The 13,849-nt window shown below is 41.8% G+C and overlaps 1 protein-coding gene across 1 annotated transcript; it reads right to left on the bottom strand.

The window, feature by feature from the left end:
* Window positions 1–1,621: 1,621 nt before the first annotated feature.
* LOC138610047 (bile salt-activated lipase-like) lies at window positions 1,622–10,746 on the bottom strand. Its single transcript, XM_069682742.1, has 12 exons — window positions 10,687–10,746; window positions 10,441–10,588; window positions 9,288–9,407; window positions 8,106–8,303; window positions 6,337–6,467; window positions 6,155–6,262; window positions 5,926–6,049; window positions 4,975–5,158; window positions 3,685–3,888; window positions 3,204–3,401; window positions 1,904–2,011; window positions 1,622–1,700 (listed from the first exon to the last, which is right to left on the bottom strand). The coding sequence occupies exons 1-12, from the start codon at window positions 10,744–10,746 to the stop codon at window positions 1,622–1,624; spliced, it is 1,662 nt and encodes a 553-aa protein (XP_069538843.1).
* Between the last annotated feature and the right edge of the window lie 3,103 nt (window positions 10,747–13,849).

Raw genomic sequence — 13,849 nt, 5'->3', positions numbered from 1 at the left:
CTCCTGTAAGTTTCTTTTCTGCTGCGTCACCGTCTGACGTAACGGAGACAGGGTTAGTAAACAGTGAAGATGTTACGGTGGTTAGGTTTTGGTCCGATGTGTGAACGCAGTAGGTAACCGTCAGGAACATTCACCGCGAGCGAGTGGGCGGGGTGATGATGTTTGTGACCGGTGTGAAACCAGAAGAGCGACATATAACAGGAAGATTAAAAACATAGAGAAGAAGAAGGATCGTTTACAAGACGACGGCAAAGACGTCTGCAGACTGGAGAGAGGAGGAGACTCAGGAGCTTCTGGCTGTGAGGAACCTCAGCGTTCTTTTTACATGTGAAAGGGCAACACTGGAAAATTCAGAGGCAGACTGTCTTGGAATTTATTGGAAATTGTCAAGAGTGCATGTGTTTATAAAAAAGGGTAATTTTATCTCCCAGAACACGAGAGTTACTGGTCTACTGCTGCTTAAATCACTTAAGCCCTTTTTACACTGCGGTTCCGCCTCAGCGCCGTAACTAAGCTCCACCATCATGCAGCCTTTGCCATTTTACATTGGACCACGCAACGCCGGCGTTAAGCCGCTCCAGTGTGTGTTTTTACATAGCGTTCTGGAGAAGCGTGCAGGAGGTGTTAATAAATAGCGCGTGCTTCAGATACACACACACTACCTTGTTCCGCCCTGTCGGCTCTGCAGTTTACACAGACACCGTTTCCCCTCTGTTACTACCTCCGATGCCGGCTCAGAGGTAAAACGACTTCGCCCCACCGTTCCACCTGTGTGTGTTCTGCATGAAAGATAGAACATAACGGAGGTGTAATAATCCCGCCTTCAACTGGCAGTGTAAAAGGGGCTTTAGTTTGTTTGCTTTATTTCTTGTTACACAAATAACGTGTTAAATCCAAGTTAACCCTTCAAACACAGAATTTGCACAATAAGACAAACAAACTAACCATTTGAGGCAGCAGCTGACCTGCGACTCCTGTGCTCTGCGAGGTAAAAATGCTGTTTTTGTCAATGGAGTCTGGTAGCTTTAACGATGTATTCGATGTATTGGGTGTTTGTGGTTAAAAAAAACAAAACATAGCATCTTCCTCTTCAACAAAAAGGTCTATCTCTGTAGGGATCCTTTTCGCAATGTTTTCAGACACTTAGAATAACAATCTGAGCCTGTCAGTGGAAAAAAAAAAGGATTGTAACTATTAAAGCCCATTTTGTTTTTCTGTAGAAACGTATAATTTCATCATTGATTGATATTTCGATTCCTCATGTGTGGATGTGGAGAAACAAAGTCCCAACCTGCAGGGTTTCGTGTCATTTATTACACAAGAGAAGAAAATAACCCAGAGAAACACACATTCTTCTTTATTGCTTTATTGTTTTATTTCCAATAATGCCCATTCTCTTTCAGACTCATCAGTGAGACATTTTGCTCTTTAACAGACAGTATACTGGTTGTGTATTTAACCCAGCATGCAGGGTTAAATAATAATAACCCAGCGTGTGTTCTGTCCTATATTTACTCAGCTGCTGGGTTAAAAACTCCTAAACTTGTGTTGTTTTTAACCCAGCAGCCTTTTTTAACGTGTAGGGTCAGTTTTCCTTCTCTTCTTTCTCCGTCCCTCCGTCTTATTCTTCCCTCTTGATGGACGGCAGACTGCTGTAGGTTTGGGTCCAGTAGTTGACGTAATCAGATCTCAGGTCAAAGCTGAAGAGACGACAGAAAAATAGCAATCAAAATGCCATTAACGTCTTCATCTCTCAGCGTTTAACGGTTTCCATATTAATTAAATACAGCGGAAAGTACTATAGACCAGAACAGAGTAGAGTAGATATAAAAAGAGAAGAATACAGTAGAGTTTAAAAGAATAAGCTAAATAAAACAGAGTATAGGACAGTAGAGTTTAGTACCTGACAGAGGACTTGGAGATCTTATGGTTGATAGTCAAGTAGGGTTGGTGGTATTTGGTGAACTGGGGCCAGGGGGTTGGGACTCTACTTTCGCCTGTGTTGGGATCACTGGAACGGAGGAAAGTGAGACTCAACACAGTTTCAGTTCTGCTTTCACCAGTCCAGACGAGTCGAGAAAAGTCCAGGCCAATTTGAACCATTACAGACTAATTTTAAACAAACCACACTTGGTCTAATATCGAAACCTATTGGCTATCAACTGTTGATGATTTATCCTTTGAGAACGACAACCAACTCTCCAGGGTTAGCCAGAAAGGACTTTCAGCTCCGACTTCCTTACTACACTACACTACAGTGTTTACAGTCTGACTAAGAAGTGAGAATGGACTTGGAGTTGAGACATGATGTCTCTTAACAAAGAGAAAAATCTAAGCTTAAGTGTTGTCAGATGACCGCCGATGGAAGCTCAGATGTCATTGTGGTGGATTGCGTTCTGGCCCTTTTGCTCTCCACATGGTTTTTCCTGCATGCAGCCAAAGTCTGCTGATACCTGATTGGTCAAATCGACCAGTTTGAACCTGTTTATAAAGAAGCTGGTACAAGCATGAAGCTAGTTCATAAGAAACTAGCTTCAACAACTTTTAACACTTCATATCAATTCAACCAGGTCACCTTACCCCAGTTTACCCTGTTCAGACCAAGACAAATCAGTACAGACTACTTCAGACCAGTCTGGACCAGTTCAGACTACATATGACTTTGAACCAATTAATACTACTTTAAAGTAGTTAAGACTACTTAAGACTACTTCAAACCAGTCAGGTCTACTTCCAGCCAGTTCAGGATACTTCAGACCATTTCAGTTCAGATTTCTTCAAACCAACCCAGACTACCTCAAGCCAGTTAATGTTTTTTCAGACCAGTTCAGACTACCAATTACCTCAAGCCAGTTCAGACTACTTGAAGACAGTTCAGACTACCATAAACCAGTTCATGTGCCTTAAAACCAGGATTAGACCAGTGCAAACCATTTCATGATACTGTAGACTAGAAACTAGTTCAGACTGCTTGAAAGCGGGTCATGGTACTTAAAACCAGTTTAGACTAATGCAAACCAGTTCTTGCTACTTCAAACCAGTTCTGACTACTAACAAAGCACCAACCAGTTCAAGTCATTGGACCAGTAAAGACCACTAAAGACAGTAGACTGGTCGAGTCTCTCAGAAACTATAGTCAAAGGTAGGCCTGGTTGGTTTAGTCATGTTCACTTGTGTGTTGGCAGTGCATGCTGGGAGTTTACCCGGTCCTGGCGAAGTTAGTCCAGTATGCGATCATGTACCCGGACAGATCTCTGTGTCGGGGGAAGTAAACCAGCGGGGTGGCGAAGGGTTTACCAAACAGGTACTGCAGGTCCTCAGCGTGCTCCGCCTCCACCCACTTTGGGAATCCTGGGATACGAGTCTCCATGTTGAACAGGTAGGAGTAAGTACGGGCTCCACTGAGGACCAAACAACACAAACAGAGGATTTGTTAAGTAACTGAAGCTGTGAATGCAGAGCAGAAGAACTTAAAACACATGCTCAAGCACAGAACTTGACCCAGTAAAATAACTTGTTTTGGTATTGAAAAAAGTCACGACAACAGTGACCTGTCCAGCAGACAAGAGGTGTAGCAATGTGTACCCTCCTTCTCGTCTTAATATGACCAAAGGGAGTAATTTTTCACCAGTCCTGGCTAAACAGAACACCATTCTACGCCAGCCAGAGGGCATCAGAGCTGACCTGGTGTTGTTGGCGTGAAGCTGCAGGGCAATCTGAGTGGGAACCAGGAACAGGAAGTCAGTCTCAATGTCCGCCACAGTCTTCTTTATCACTCCCGGATCCGGAGTCGAACCCCATGGAGACGAGTAAACACTGTAGGCTGAGGGGACGGCGGCGCTCCCCTTCTCTTTGGTCAGACCACTCAGCAGACCCTTCACCTGGTCTCTGAGGAGCCCACAGGAGGACAAACATGAGCAGGTTACACAGCCACGACTACAGAAGAGTTTCTTTCACCATTTCAGCTCTTATATCAAAATATCACCCAGAGTACAAATTCATTATGTCATTATTTCCAGAGAGCAAATCACAATCCATCGGTCAGCCCGCCTTGTTACTTGATTCATCCTGTTCAGAACGTTATAATACGTAGAATTCTAGGCTGATACCAGATGTAAGCGATTTGTTGGTTCAAAAATAACTTAGTTGGAGCAAAGTTGCAAACAATTTACACCTAAGAATGTTATTTAAAATGTAGAGTTTAGAAAGGCCTTGAAATTTAACCCTGAAGCGAAGCCAAGACTCCAGGAGGTGACCAAGAAATATTTCATTATATAACAGCCAGTAAAACCACAACCTGTCGCTTTTACAATGTTTTTTAAATGTATTAAATTATCAAGATATGACAGTGAGCTTTAGACATGCCGGTAGGTTTAGAAATAAAGGAGTTATACTTTAAAAAGCAACGGGCCCCGATTTGAGCCTTGTGGGACTCCAGATGACATGCGTTTGCCAGCAGTGGAATCACAGCCTAAAAATGTTACATTTTCTGCTTTTCCTGCGTTGCATGATGCCAAGTTTTTGTAAGTTATAGATACAAAAGGTTTAAATTTACTATTTTTAACCATACCATGACTCTTTGCTTCTTTAAACTCAGCAATGAGGATTTATTATTCAATTTTTGTGTTGATTGACTCTAACCTGATAGGATGAGTTGGACTGGTTGCAGACTTGCAGCCACTCCCTATTTAAGTTGTCCTGCCCTTTTTGAGTAATTGTTTGCCTGATGAAGGTCTAGTACCGAAACGTTGCAAATAAATATCATTTCTGCAAGTTAGACAATGTGCCAGAGTTACACTTCTTTTGTTGTTTGACCTGTTCTTCTCCTTCCATGGACGGGCGAAGCGTTTTTTCAACCATACCAGTTTAAAAACCCTGAGGGGGTAGCCGTCCCTCAGTCTGGTTTATGGTTCATTCCAGTCTTGGTTTCACATGTCAAACAGGCACATAGTTCCATAACGTTTCAGAACTCACACACTGGTGGCATTCCTCATGTTGATAGAGGGAACATCAACTCCAGCAAAGATATGTCCATCCATGCTGTTGACCCCAGCCAGGTAATCAAACTTAGCCGCGTTGTGAAACAGCTTACTGGGTTCATCTGGGATAAAATCACCATCAACCACCGGAGAAAGTTCGAGGAGATCCATGACCACACCTGCAGGTAGGTGACAGAGATCGAGATAAACTAGGCCATCCACATGTACTTAGATAATTAATCTTTCTCATGAGCTTTAAAGTTGTCCTTCTGCACACATTCACTATGTCAGTGATCGATTTTGCGGACTTTCAGATGATATTTTTCACATTTCATGGTGATCTAAAAGTACCTATGATGTCTGGGGATATCTGAATTTATAAAATACATCTAAAAGAACAAGCAGCCAACAAGCTATCGTGTGCACAGCAGCGAGTTAATACACTTTTATGATCTAAAAAGGTAAATTACACACCTCGGGGCACATTCACAAAAGGACTGCACGTTCGGCTGTTTTACTGGGTGCATATTCCAGCTCAAAATGTGGCTTTTGTTTGATCTGACTAATATTACAAACTCCATTAGCGACACACTGTGGTTGTTTACTATCGTCACATGATAGACTACCTGAAATCCTCTTTGCTGCTCTTAACATTGGTTGCTGGTGGCAGCCATAATGGATCCATGATGGCATCAAAACTTGTTGTGTAGTATACTATTTTGGAGCAGCAAAAAAGACTTGATTTACATGAAAATGGGGGATTCATAAATGATGGTAATAGACCAGTGGAAAAACTGCCACTACCCAATTCCAGATCTCATATTTTAGGTGGTATTGGAGGCATATCCAACAGTGGTATCAGTCATGGAACGACTCGAGCTAAAAGCAGTTAGAGTCATGTTTCTGTTGGTGCGGATATGTTTTCGTCTGTTCCAGATGTTCCGACCTTTTCCCAGAATAAGCAACACGTCGATTTTTCCAGCCATGGTGAGACCAACAGGGTCAGACATCTTCAGGCAGGTCAACATCTCTTCTTCGTCGCTTCTCCAGCAGCCAACTTTCCGAGCAATCTGCAGGAACAAAAACACCATTTTAATACAGGAGCAGCTGAAATATATCACTTTGAAGCCAAATGATATCATCTACACAAGGCAGGATAGGAGGTGAATGTGGACCTTCTTGGTGAGAGCCATAGGGTTGCTTTGTATAGCCCAGGGACTGAGGGCCACACCACACTGTGTGATTGCTCTGCGGAATAACCCTTTATTGTAGGGAGACAGCATCTGATGGGAGACAGGATTAACATGATGAGACTCATTCACGTACGGACAGGATCTAAACTCCTTTAACCTCTGACCTGGTAGCTGACGCTGGCCGCTCCGGCTGACTGGCCAAAGATGGTGATGTTGTCAGGGTTTCCTCCAAAGGCCTCGATGTTCCTGCGGACCCAGGAGATGGCAGCATGCTGATCCCACAGACCGTAGTTACCTGATGGGTAAACAAATCACCTGTTTACTGTTTCCAGACTGTGGCTGAGGTAAACTGGACATCAGGAGAAGAATTTTATAAACTGTAACTCTATACTTAAACTAACATGATTCATCAGCAACAGTCTTGTCAAACCAGCCTAAATCTTTCACCTGGGACAGCTACTCACTTCCAACACATGGAACTGTCCCAGTCTTTACTGGAGGTAACAGTCTGATGACACCACAAGAACCGCTTCATCCCAACCAGTTTGACCTTCAACCATTGAAAGAAATCTTCCTCCAACAGTGACTATCAGACATAACTTCTCCTTCAACATCAACAGCTCCACTTTGTCTTCTTTGCAGTGACCTTTGAAAGTAACATCTCAGTCCAAAAACGTACAAATCACAGACTGCCTGGTTTCACTTCCCTGCTGCAAACTTGGAAAGTATTTGTATCGTATCGTTTCGAATGAATGTATCTCAGAAAGTACAGATGTTTATGTTCAAATGTAGGGAATCAAAGTTAAATAGGACAATAAATACTCAGGTAAAGTACAGATACCTGAAAACTCTAACTAAGAAATAGTATAGTTCTGCCCATCTCTTCCCACATCCTTCCAGCACTACCACCTTCAAACAGAAGCAGTTTATAATAGAAAAATATAACTGGTCATTTTAGAAGCCAATGCTGCAACATTGTATCGCACCATATCGCACCGTACTGTACTGTATCATATTGCATCATACTGTTTCGCACTGTATCGCATCGTATCATATCTTATCGTATTACACTGTATTGTATCGTATCATATTGTATCATACCGCTCCGTATCATATCATATTGTATCGCACCGTATCGCACCGTATCATATCATATCAAATCATATCATATTGTATCGTATCGTATCGCATCATATCTCATTGCATTGCATCGTATCATATCGCGCTGTATGATATTGCACCGTATCGCACCATATCACAACATATTGTATGAACGTATTGAAAAGATATTTCTGTTAAAATGAAGGGATTTAAAGTTAAATGTTGTCAGTAAAATAACTACTCAAATAAAGTTCAGATACCTGAAAACTCTAACAAAGAAATAGTACGCTACATCTCTTTGCCGTCCTTCCTGACTGTGTAAGGACCAACATTAAACAGAGGCAGTTCATAAGTTAACAGTAAACGTTCTGTACAAAACTTTTTGGGTTCCTTGTTAAGTTTCTGAAGTGGAAAAGTCTGCAGGTGATTCAACAGACTCACAATTGGCTGAGGAACAAATTATCCAACAACTAAGGACGGAGGACCGGGACAAGCATGATACAGGAGCTACAACACGTGTGAATTTATCTCCTACAGCTTTCCAAACCACACGTGAGCTCTTAACATGTGAGGAGCGCTAAGCAGGTGAGCTAACAGCGCCAGTTTTTCACTGATAAGACAAAAAACACGCTGCTGCCCTGCTCACATGCATGCTGGGAAACAACCAGCTGGCACCAAAACAAACCAGATCAATCCCATCCTGGCTCCAAAATACCGGGAATGAAGGAGAATCTAGCAGGTGGAAATGTTTGGATGGGTTTTATTTTATCATGTCCTAAACTATCAGTTTAAGATAATCACTAGATCATGAGTGTTGGTGTTTTGGTCAGACCTGGCAGTCGGGAGTCTCCGGTGCTGAGGAAACCCATTGTCCCGACTCTGTAGTTCACAGTAACGATGATGACGTTTCCTCTGTCGGCCATCTCCTTCCCGTCGTACAGAGAGTCTCCAAGGATCGCAACGTCGTTGGACGCACCCAACAGGAAGGCTCCGCCGAACAGGTACACCATCACCGGGAGGTTGGTGGATACTGACGGAGGAAGAGAGGGCTGACTGTCAGTATCTCTAATGACAATGTTTCAATTGTTCATGTAGATGTTCTCTAACCTAATAAAGCCTCGCAGTGCTCATGTTGCTGCTGGGGCTGCTTCTTTTATCTCTAAGTCTGTTTTCAATTTAACCCCCAAACTTGCAATTAAATACTTGATAACTTTGAATTGCCTCGTTAAGCCACACGATCCTCCACCTCGTCCTTCTTACCAATTTTTCAAAGAATTTGGACAGTTTATCTCAGACTTTGTTGCTCAGACGGATGACATTTCAGTTTTATTGACTCTCAAATTCAACTTTAGATGCAAGTGTTCTCATGACTGTAAGAGACATTTTAACATATTTATAATAATATGATACAGACAGATCAAAGGCAGGGACTCAGGAGGACTACGGAATACAAAACAGATTTAAGGAACTTTCAACAATGAGGCCAGACAGAGAGTATTCAAAAGAAGAAACACTGACAAAACAGGAATAAATAAATAAACAAAAAGACGAAATAAAATACAACACATCTTCTCTGTAGCCTCCATGTTGTTTCCATATTACAACTTAGAGCTTCTGAAGACGCTGATGTTGGAGGAACGACTTCCCAAGTCGATGAATTGGACCATCCAAGGAGCAAAGAAGCATGAAGACTAAAAACGAATAAGGACTAAAAATGTTGATTTGATTCTGTTGATGGACAAATTTCTCCCACAATGCAAAGCAGGAATACAGGAAGTGGAGGAGCAGGTGACAGGTCAAAAACATGAAAATATAGTATGGATGGAGATCTTATCATTAAGCCGTAAATGAAACACATTGCTTTCTCTTTTTCAAGTTTAATTGACGGCAATTTTCCAAAGTTGCAGTATAATAGTAGAGGTAGTAAAATAGTCAAGTTATAATTGTTCTACTACCTGTAAAAACACTGTCACCGTCACGTGTGTGTGTGTGTGTGTGTGTGTGTGTGACCTACATTTTGTTCCCTGTGGAACGAAGATGTTCAGGTAGAGACAGTCCTCGCTGCCCTGGGTTTTTGTCTGCAGCAGCGTCACCTGCAGGCAGCGATCCCGATATTTAGTGGCCTTCATGACTCCTGTAAACAAATTTAAACATAGTGTGACTCTTCAGCTCATAAACGAGAAAGAATTACTGAGCTGTCTCTCTACAGCGATGTTCAAAGGAGTCGTTTAAAGGAGCCACTGTGTGGTTACTACTTAGCTTGAGCCAGGACAAAGCCAGGCTAGCTGTTTCTCCCTGCGTCTAGTCTGTGTGCTCAGCTACACTGATGAAGCCTTTCTTGGCTGCTGTTGAAATCATAGCCTCTGGCATTTATAAGAAATCACTTTTGGACAAAATCTAGTTGTGAAGTGATTTAAAATGTCCTTAATTATCCAGCAAGTTTGACAAATTCAAGCATCTTAATTCACCCTGTAATCAGCTGCCCTGCAACAGTCTGATTTAATGTTAGTTAAGGATATATTGAAGGCTAATTGCAGTTTATTTCAACCTGATGTATTCCTGTTAATGTGGCTATTGTGGCTTTATGGGTCACTCCATCTTTGCACTTTCAACCTCTGCTGCAGAAATTTCGGCAAGAAGGGAAAGCAACATATATCAGGGCGAGCTGCAGAAGCTTCCTTACGGCTTTAAAAATAAGCAAATATACAAAGCCTTTTATGTATCTATTAAGCCCTTAAAGTTCAGGCAACATATCGTAAAGAGCTCAAAGTGCCCTAAAGTCTCTAAGAGAAGTAGGAGAGCCTTCACGCACAGGGCTCCTCTTCGTCTCGTCTGTGGTTCCTGGAGGCAGACACCCTCTCTTCTTTTAAGAGCAGGTTTAAACTTTCCTCTTTGATAAAGCTTAGTTAGGCCTAGCTCAGGCTTGGACCAGTCCCTAGTGATGCTGCTGTAGGCTTAGACTGCTGGGGGATCTGACACACCGAGCTCCAGTCTCCTCTTCTCTGTCTTGATCTGTGTACATTCATGTCACATTAATGCATCTTACTAACTTTGAATCTTCCCCTCAGTTTGACTGATGCTTTGAAGCATCACTGATGGTCACACCTGACAGTGATGTCACAGAGTACCACACCTCCCTGCAGCATGAAGTTAGTGAGTTTTGTTACCGTCCCATCCAGGATGAGGTTTCGGTTTCTCCCACTTTCCAGGGACGTCAGCGAAGGGGATTCCTTTAAAGACGTCGACGGAGCTGAACAGCCCCATCCTGTGACTCTTCCCCTCCACCTGCCCCCCCTCCGTCTGCACCACGCCCAGCTACACACAAACAGAGAGAAACGTTCATCACTTCATCAGAAGGTTTGGAGAGTTACAATGTGAGTAACATAGACTGTAATAACTAAAGTCATACTCACCTTTGCAGCTGAGGCGGAGTTCAGCCAGACACCGAGCAGAACCACCAATAACATCATCATCACCTGTCTGTCTGCAGCACACACCTGTCTGCAGTTACTCTGCCTCACACACTGCCTGCTGTCATTTATACCCTGCACACTGATGGAAACCGCTTATCTGAACAGGTCTGATAGGGTTCACACAGCTTTAAAGGAACAGTCCAACATTTTAGATAAAGCACCTGTTCGCATCAGTCTCTGTATGCTGCAGTCAGGATGCTAGCTAAGCTTAGCTTAGCCTAGATTAGCTTAGCTTTCCTTCTGAAACATAAGGCATTTCTGAATAAAAAGATGGACAACATGACAGCTCCATAAAAGTGAAGCCAAACCCTCTCTATCGCCCCCTGCTGACTGGCTGCAGTATAGGTCATAAAGCCCGCCTCCTCCATGTTAACAGATGGGACATGAGTCAAACAAAAATACACGACAAATAAATTGTTCTCAAACATGGTTTCTGTCATTATAGTTAGTTCTTATCATGCTGATTTATGTCCAAGTGTTCATTTTTCTGACAAGTTTATTTTTAATTAGTTATTTAATGCTTTAAAAAGGGGGTGTGGTCTCATGATTGACAGCTCTGTTGACAAATCAGGCTCCTACAGCGTTCTGTTCCCGAGTAGCAGAGTAGAGGAGGAACGGCGAGAGGAGACGTTACTAACACTGACACTACAGTCATTGAACTTTCCATAAGCGTGAATATCTGCTTCAGACCAACACAAGAAGCTGTTCTGTTGCAGACTGAGCCCACCTGAGGGCTCCAACATGGCAAGGACACAAGGTAAAGGTGTGTGCTGGGTAGAGGAAGGGACGGGACGTCAATACTGGCTCCACCTGCCGATCTCTACTACACACACTCTGGATACAAATGAGCAAGATGGCAGCGCCCGCTCCGGGGGGATTTTGGTTTCATTTTTGGACAATAAGAGGAGGTGGAGACGCGGCGGCCATCTTTAAATACAGTCATTGGTCTGACTCCGAAACATGTTACAGCAGACCACAGACCAGACAGTGTTCTGTTAAACAAAGTGACTATTTAAGATTAGAATTATTTTCTGTGAATGATTAAAGGAGTAGACTGAGGTTCTTAAAGGGCCGGCGTCCTCCCAGGGAAACTGAACATGTCTGGCTTAAATTACATGAGTGAGCTGTGGAGAAATTTTACAAAAGGAATCCATCTAAGTACAGGTACAGGTTAGTCGTAGGTATAGGTCATTTTTATAAATAGGCCTATGTATACTCTCATGACTTACAGAGATAACAAAATAAATAGTTAAATAGTGTTAAAAAGTAATACTTCTTATAACACAAATTAAAATAATGTATAGTTAAATACAGAAAGATTTTGTGTTTTTATTTGTAAAAATATTCATGTTCAAATTGATTTAGGCTACTGCTGAACGTTTTTCTTTATTTGAATGTTTTCTCAATTAATTAAACACGTTTGAGACTGAACATCTGAGTTGTTGTTGAACTCTGACTTTTAGGTAAAAGTTGCTCAATAAGTTTCAAAGTTTTTATCATCAGGCTGAGAACACACACAGCTGCTGCTCCGACAGCAGAGAGTGGAAACATAACAGGAGACACATTAACAGTATTTCTGAACAAACATACAACATATAGTCTTTGAATGCACCATAACAGAACTCAGCACATCAAACAAACAGGTTATCTTAGCAGAGAATAACACCCCTTACAAAGAGACTTATTTTACTGATGAAATGTTCTCACTCACCTTCACACATTGATATTCAAAGTCACTTCCATACATTTACTGGTTATCGATCAAATTCCTGGAACAACCTGCATTTTCTGAAATATTCTTGTTTGTAAGAAACGTTTTTCCAGCAACTGATATTAACATGATGTAAGTTACTTTTCTTATCTTTTCTCTGATGTTTACATTCATTCATTCATTCATTAAACCTTTATTTAAACCTTGAAGAAACATTAAAGGCATTCCCACATTTTAATGACATCAAGCGTACATTTAAAACAGAATAAGTACATACACACAAAATTAAAATAATATCATGTATTATTATATTATATTATATTAATGTAATAGTAGTAATAACAAGTAAACAAACAAGCAAGCATGTTGCTGCATCAATATTATGTTGCTAAAACTTTTGTACACTTTTATAAAGATTTTGCATTTTATAGTAATTAAGTGTTTCTAAAATGTGTTATGATACGTCTATTTAAAACCTAAATACTTCCTCCTCCGCTGTAAGGTACGACTAAACTAAATAAATCAGTTGCACTTTATCAATGACAATAAAGAATTTAAAACTTTTGTTTTTCTACTTTCTTAACCGCCCCGAACGTCTCGTGACGTTGATTGACAGCTGCGGGGTGTTGGGTTACTGCGGTGGGCGGAGCCTCGCGTTATTCAATATGGCTGCGCCCTGCATGGATCAACAGGTCTGAAGGTAACCGAGTTCTCTCCGAGTTTAACTTGATTTTTAATGTTTGTTGTGCAGTTCAATAAACTGTGTGTGATCGATACTGAGCACCGGAAGTTACCCACAGGCTGCAGGCGCGAAAATAACGCTGACAGCTCCTCTGTTACATATTCTGCTAAACTCCAAAACACAGCAGACTGACAGCTCAGCTGTTAGCAGGTTAGCCTAGCAGCCTGCTAGCTGAGAGTTGTTAAAAAGTTAGTCAGGGCACAGTGCTGCGGGTTTTTATCACGACAGGATGTGGAAATTATGCCAACTGTTAGCTTCAGTCGGAGCTCTGACTCTATAAGGAAAATACCTGTAAATGTGACGTCACATTAGTGTAATTACATAACAGAAGTGAGATCAGAGAGAGAGTGATATTACGCAACACGTAGTCAGCAATGTAAACTTACAGAGTGCACGGCAGTAGTCTCCTGCTAAGGTACGTGTAGTGTGCCACAGGGTAAATAATACTCTTCAACAAGTGCAGCACTGGACTCAGACTGTACAAAGGACACAAGTGTTAAGAGCAGAGTTTACTGAAAGGTTCAAATACAACAGAGAAAGGTGGACATGACAGTAAACATCCCAGAAACTTAAGAGGGTAACGAGGATAAGGTGATAATCAGTGTATTACCTTCAGTAGATGGTGGTCAGCACAGAGCATGTTTGAAGAA

The sequence above is a fragment of the Semicossyphus pulcher genome, unplaced genomic scaffold (assembly GCF_022749685.1).
Source record: "Semicossyphus pulcher isolate SPU_LCO1_2020_fin unplaced genomic scaffold, fSemPul1.0.p SCAF_6, whole genome shotgun sequence".
Taxonomy (NCBI): domain Eukaryota; kingdom Metazoa; phylum Chordata; class Actinopteri; order Labriformes; family Labridae; genus Semicossyphus; species Semicossyphus pulcher.
The sequence above is the reverse complement of the archived record's forward strand: the minus strand, read 5'-3'. Positions and strand labels throughout refer to the sequence as shown.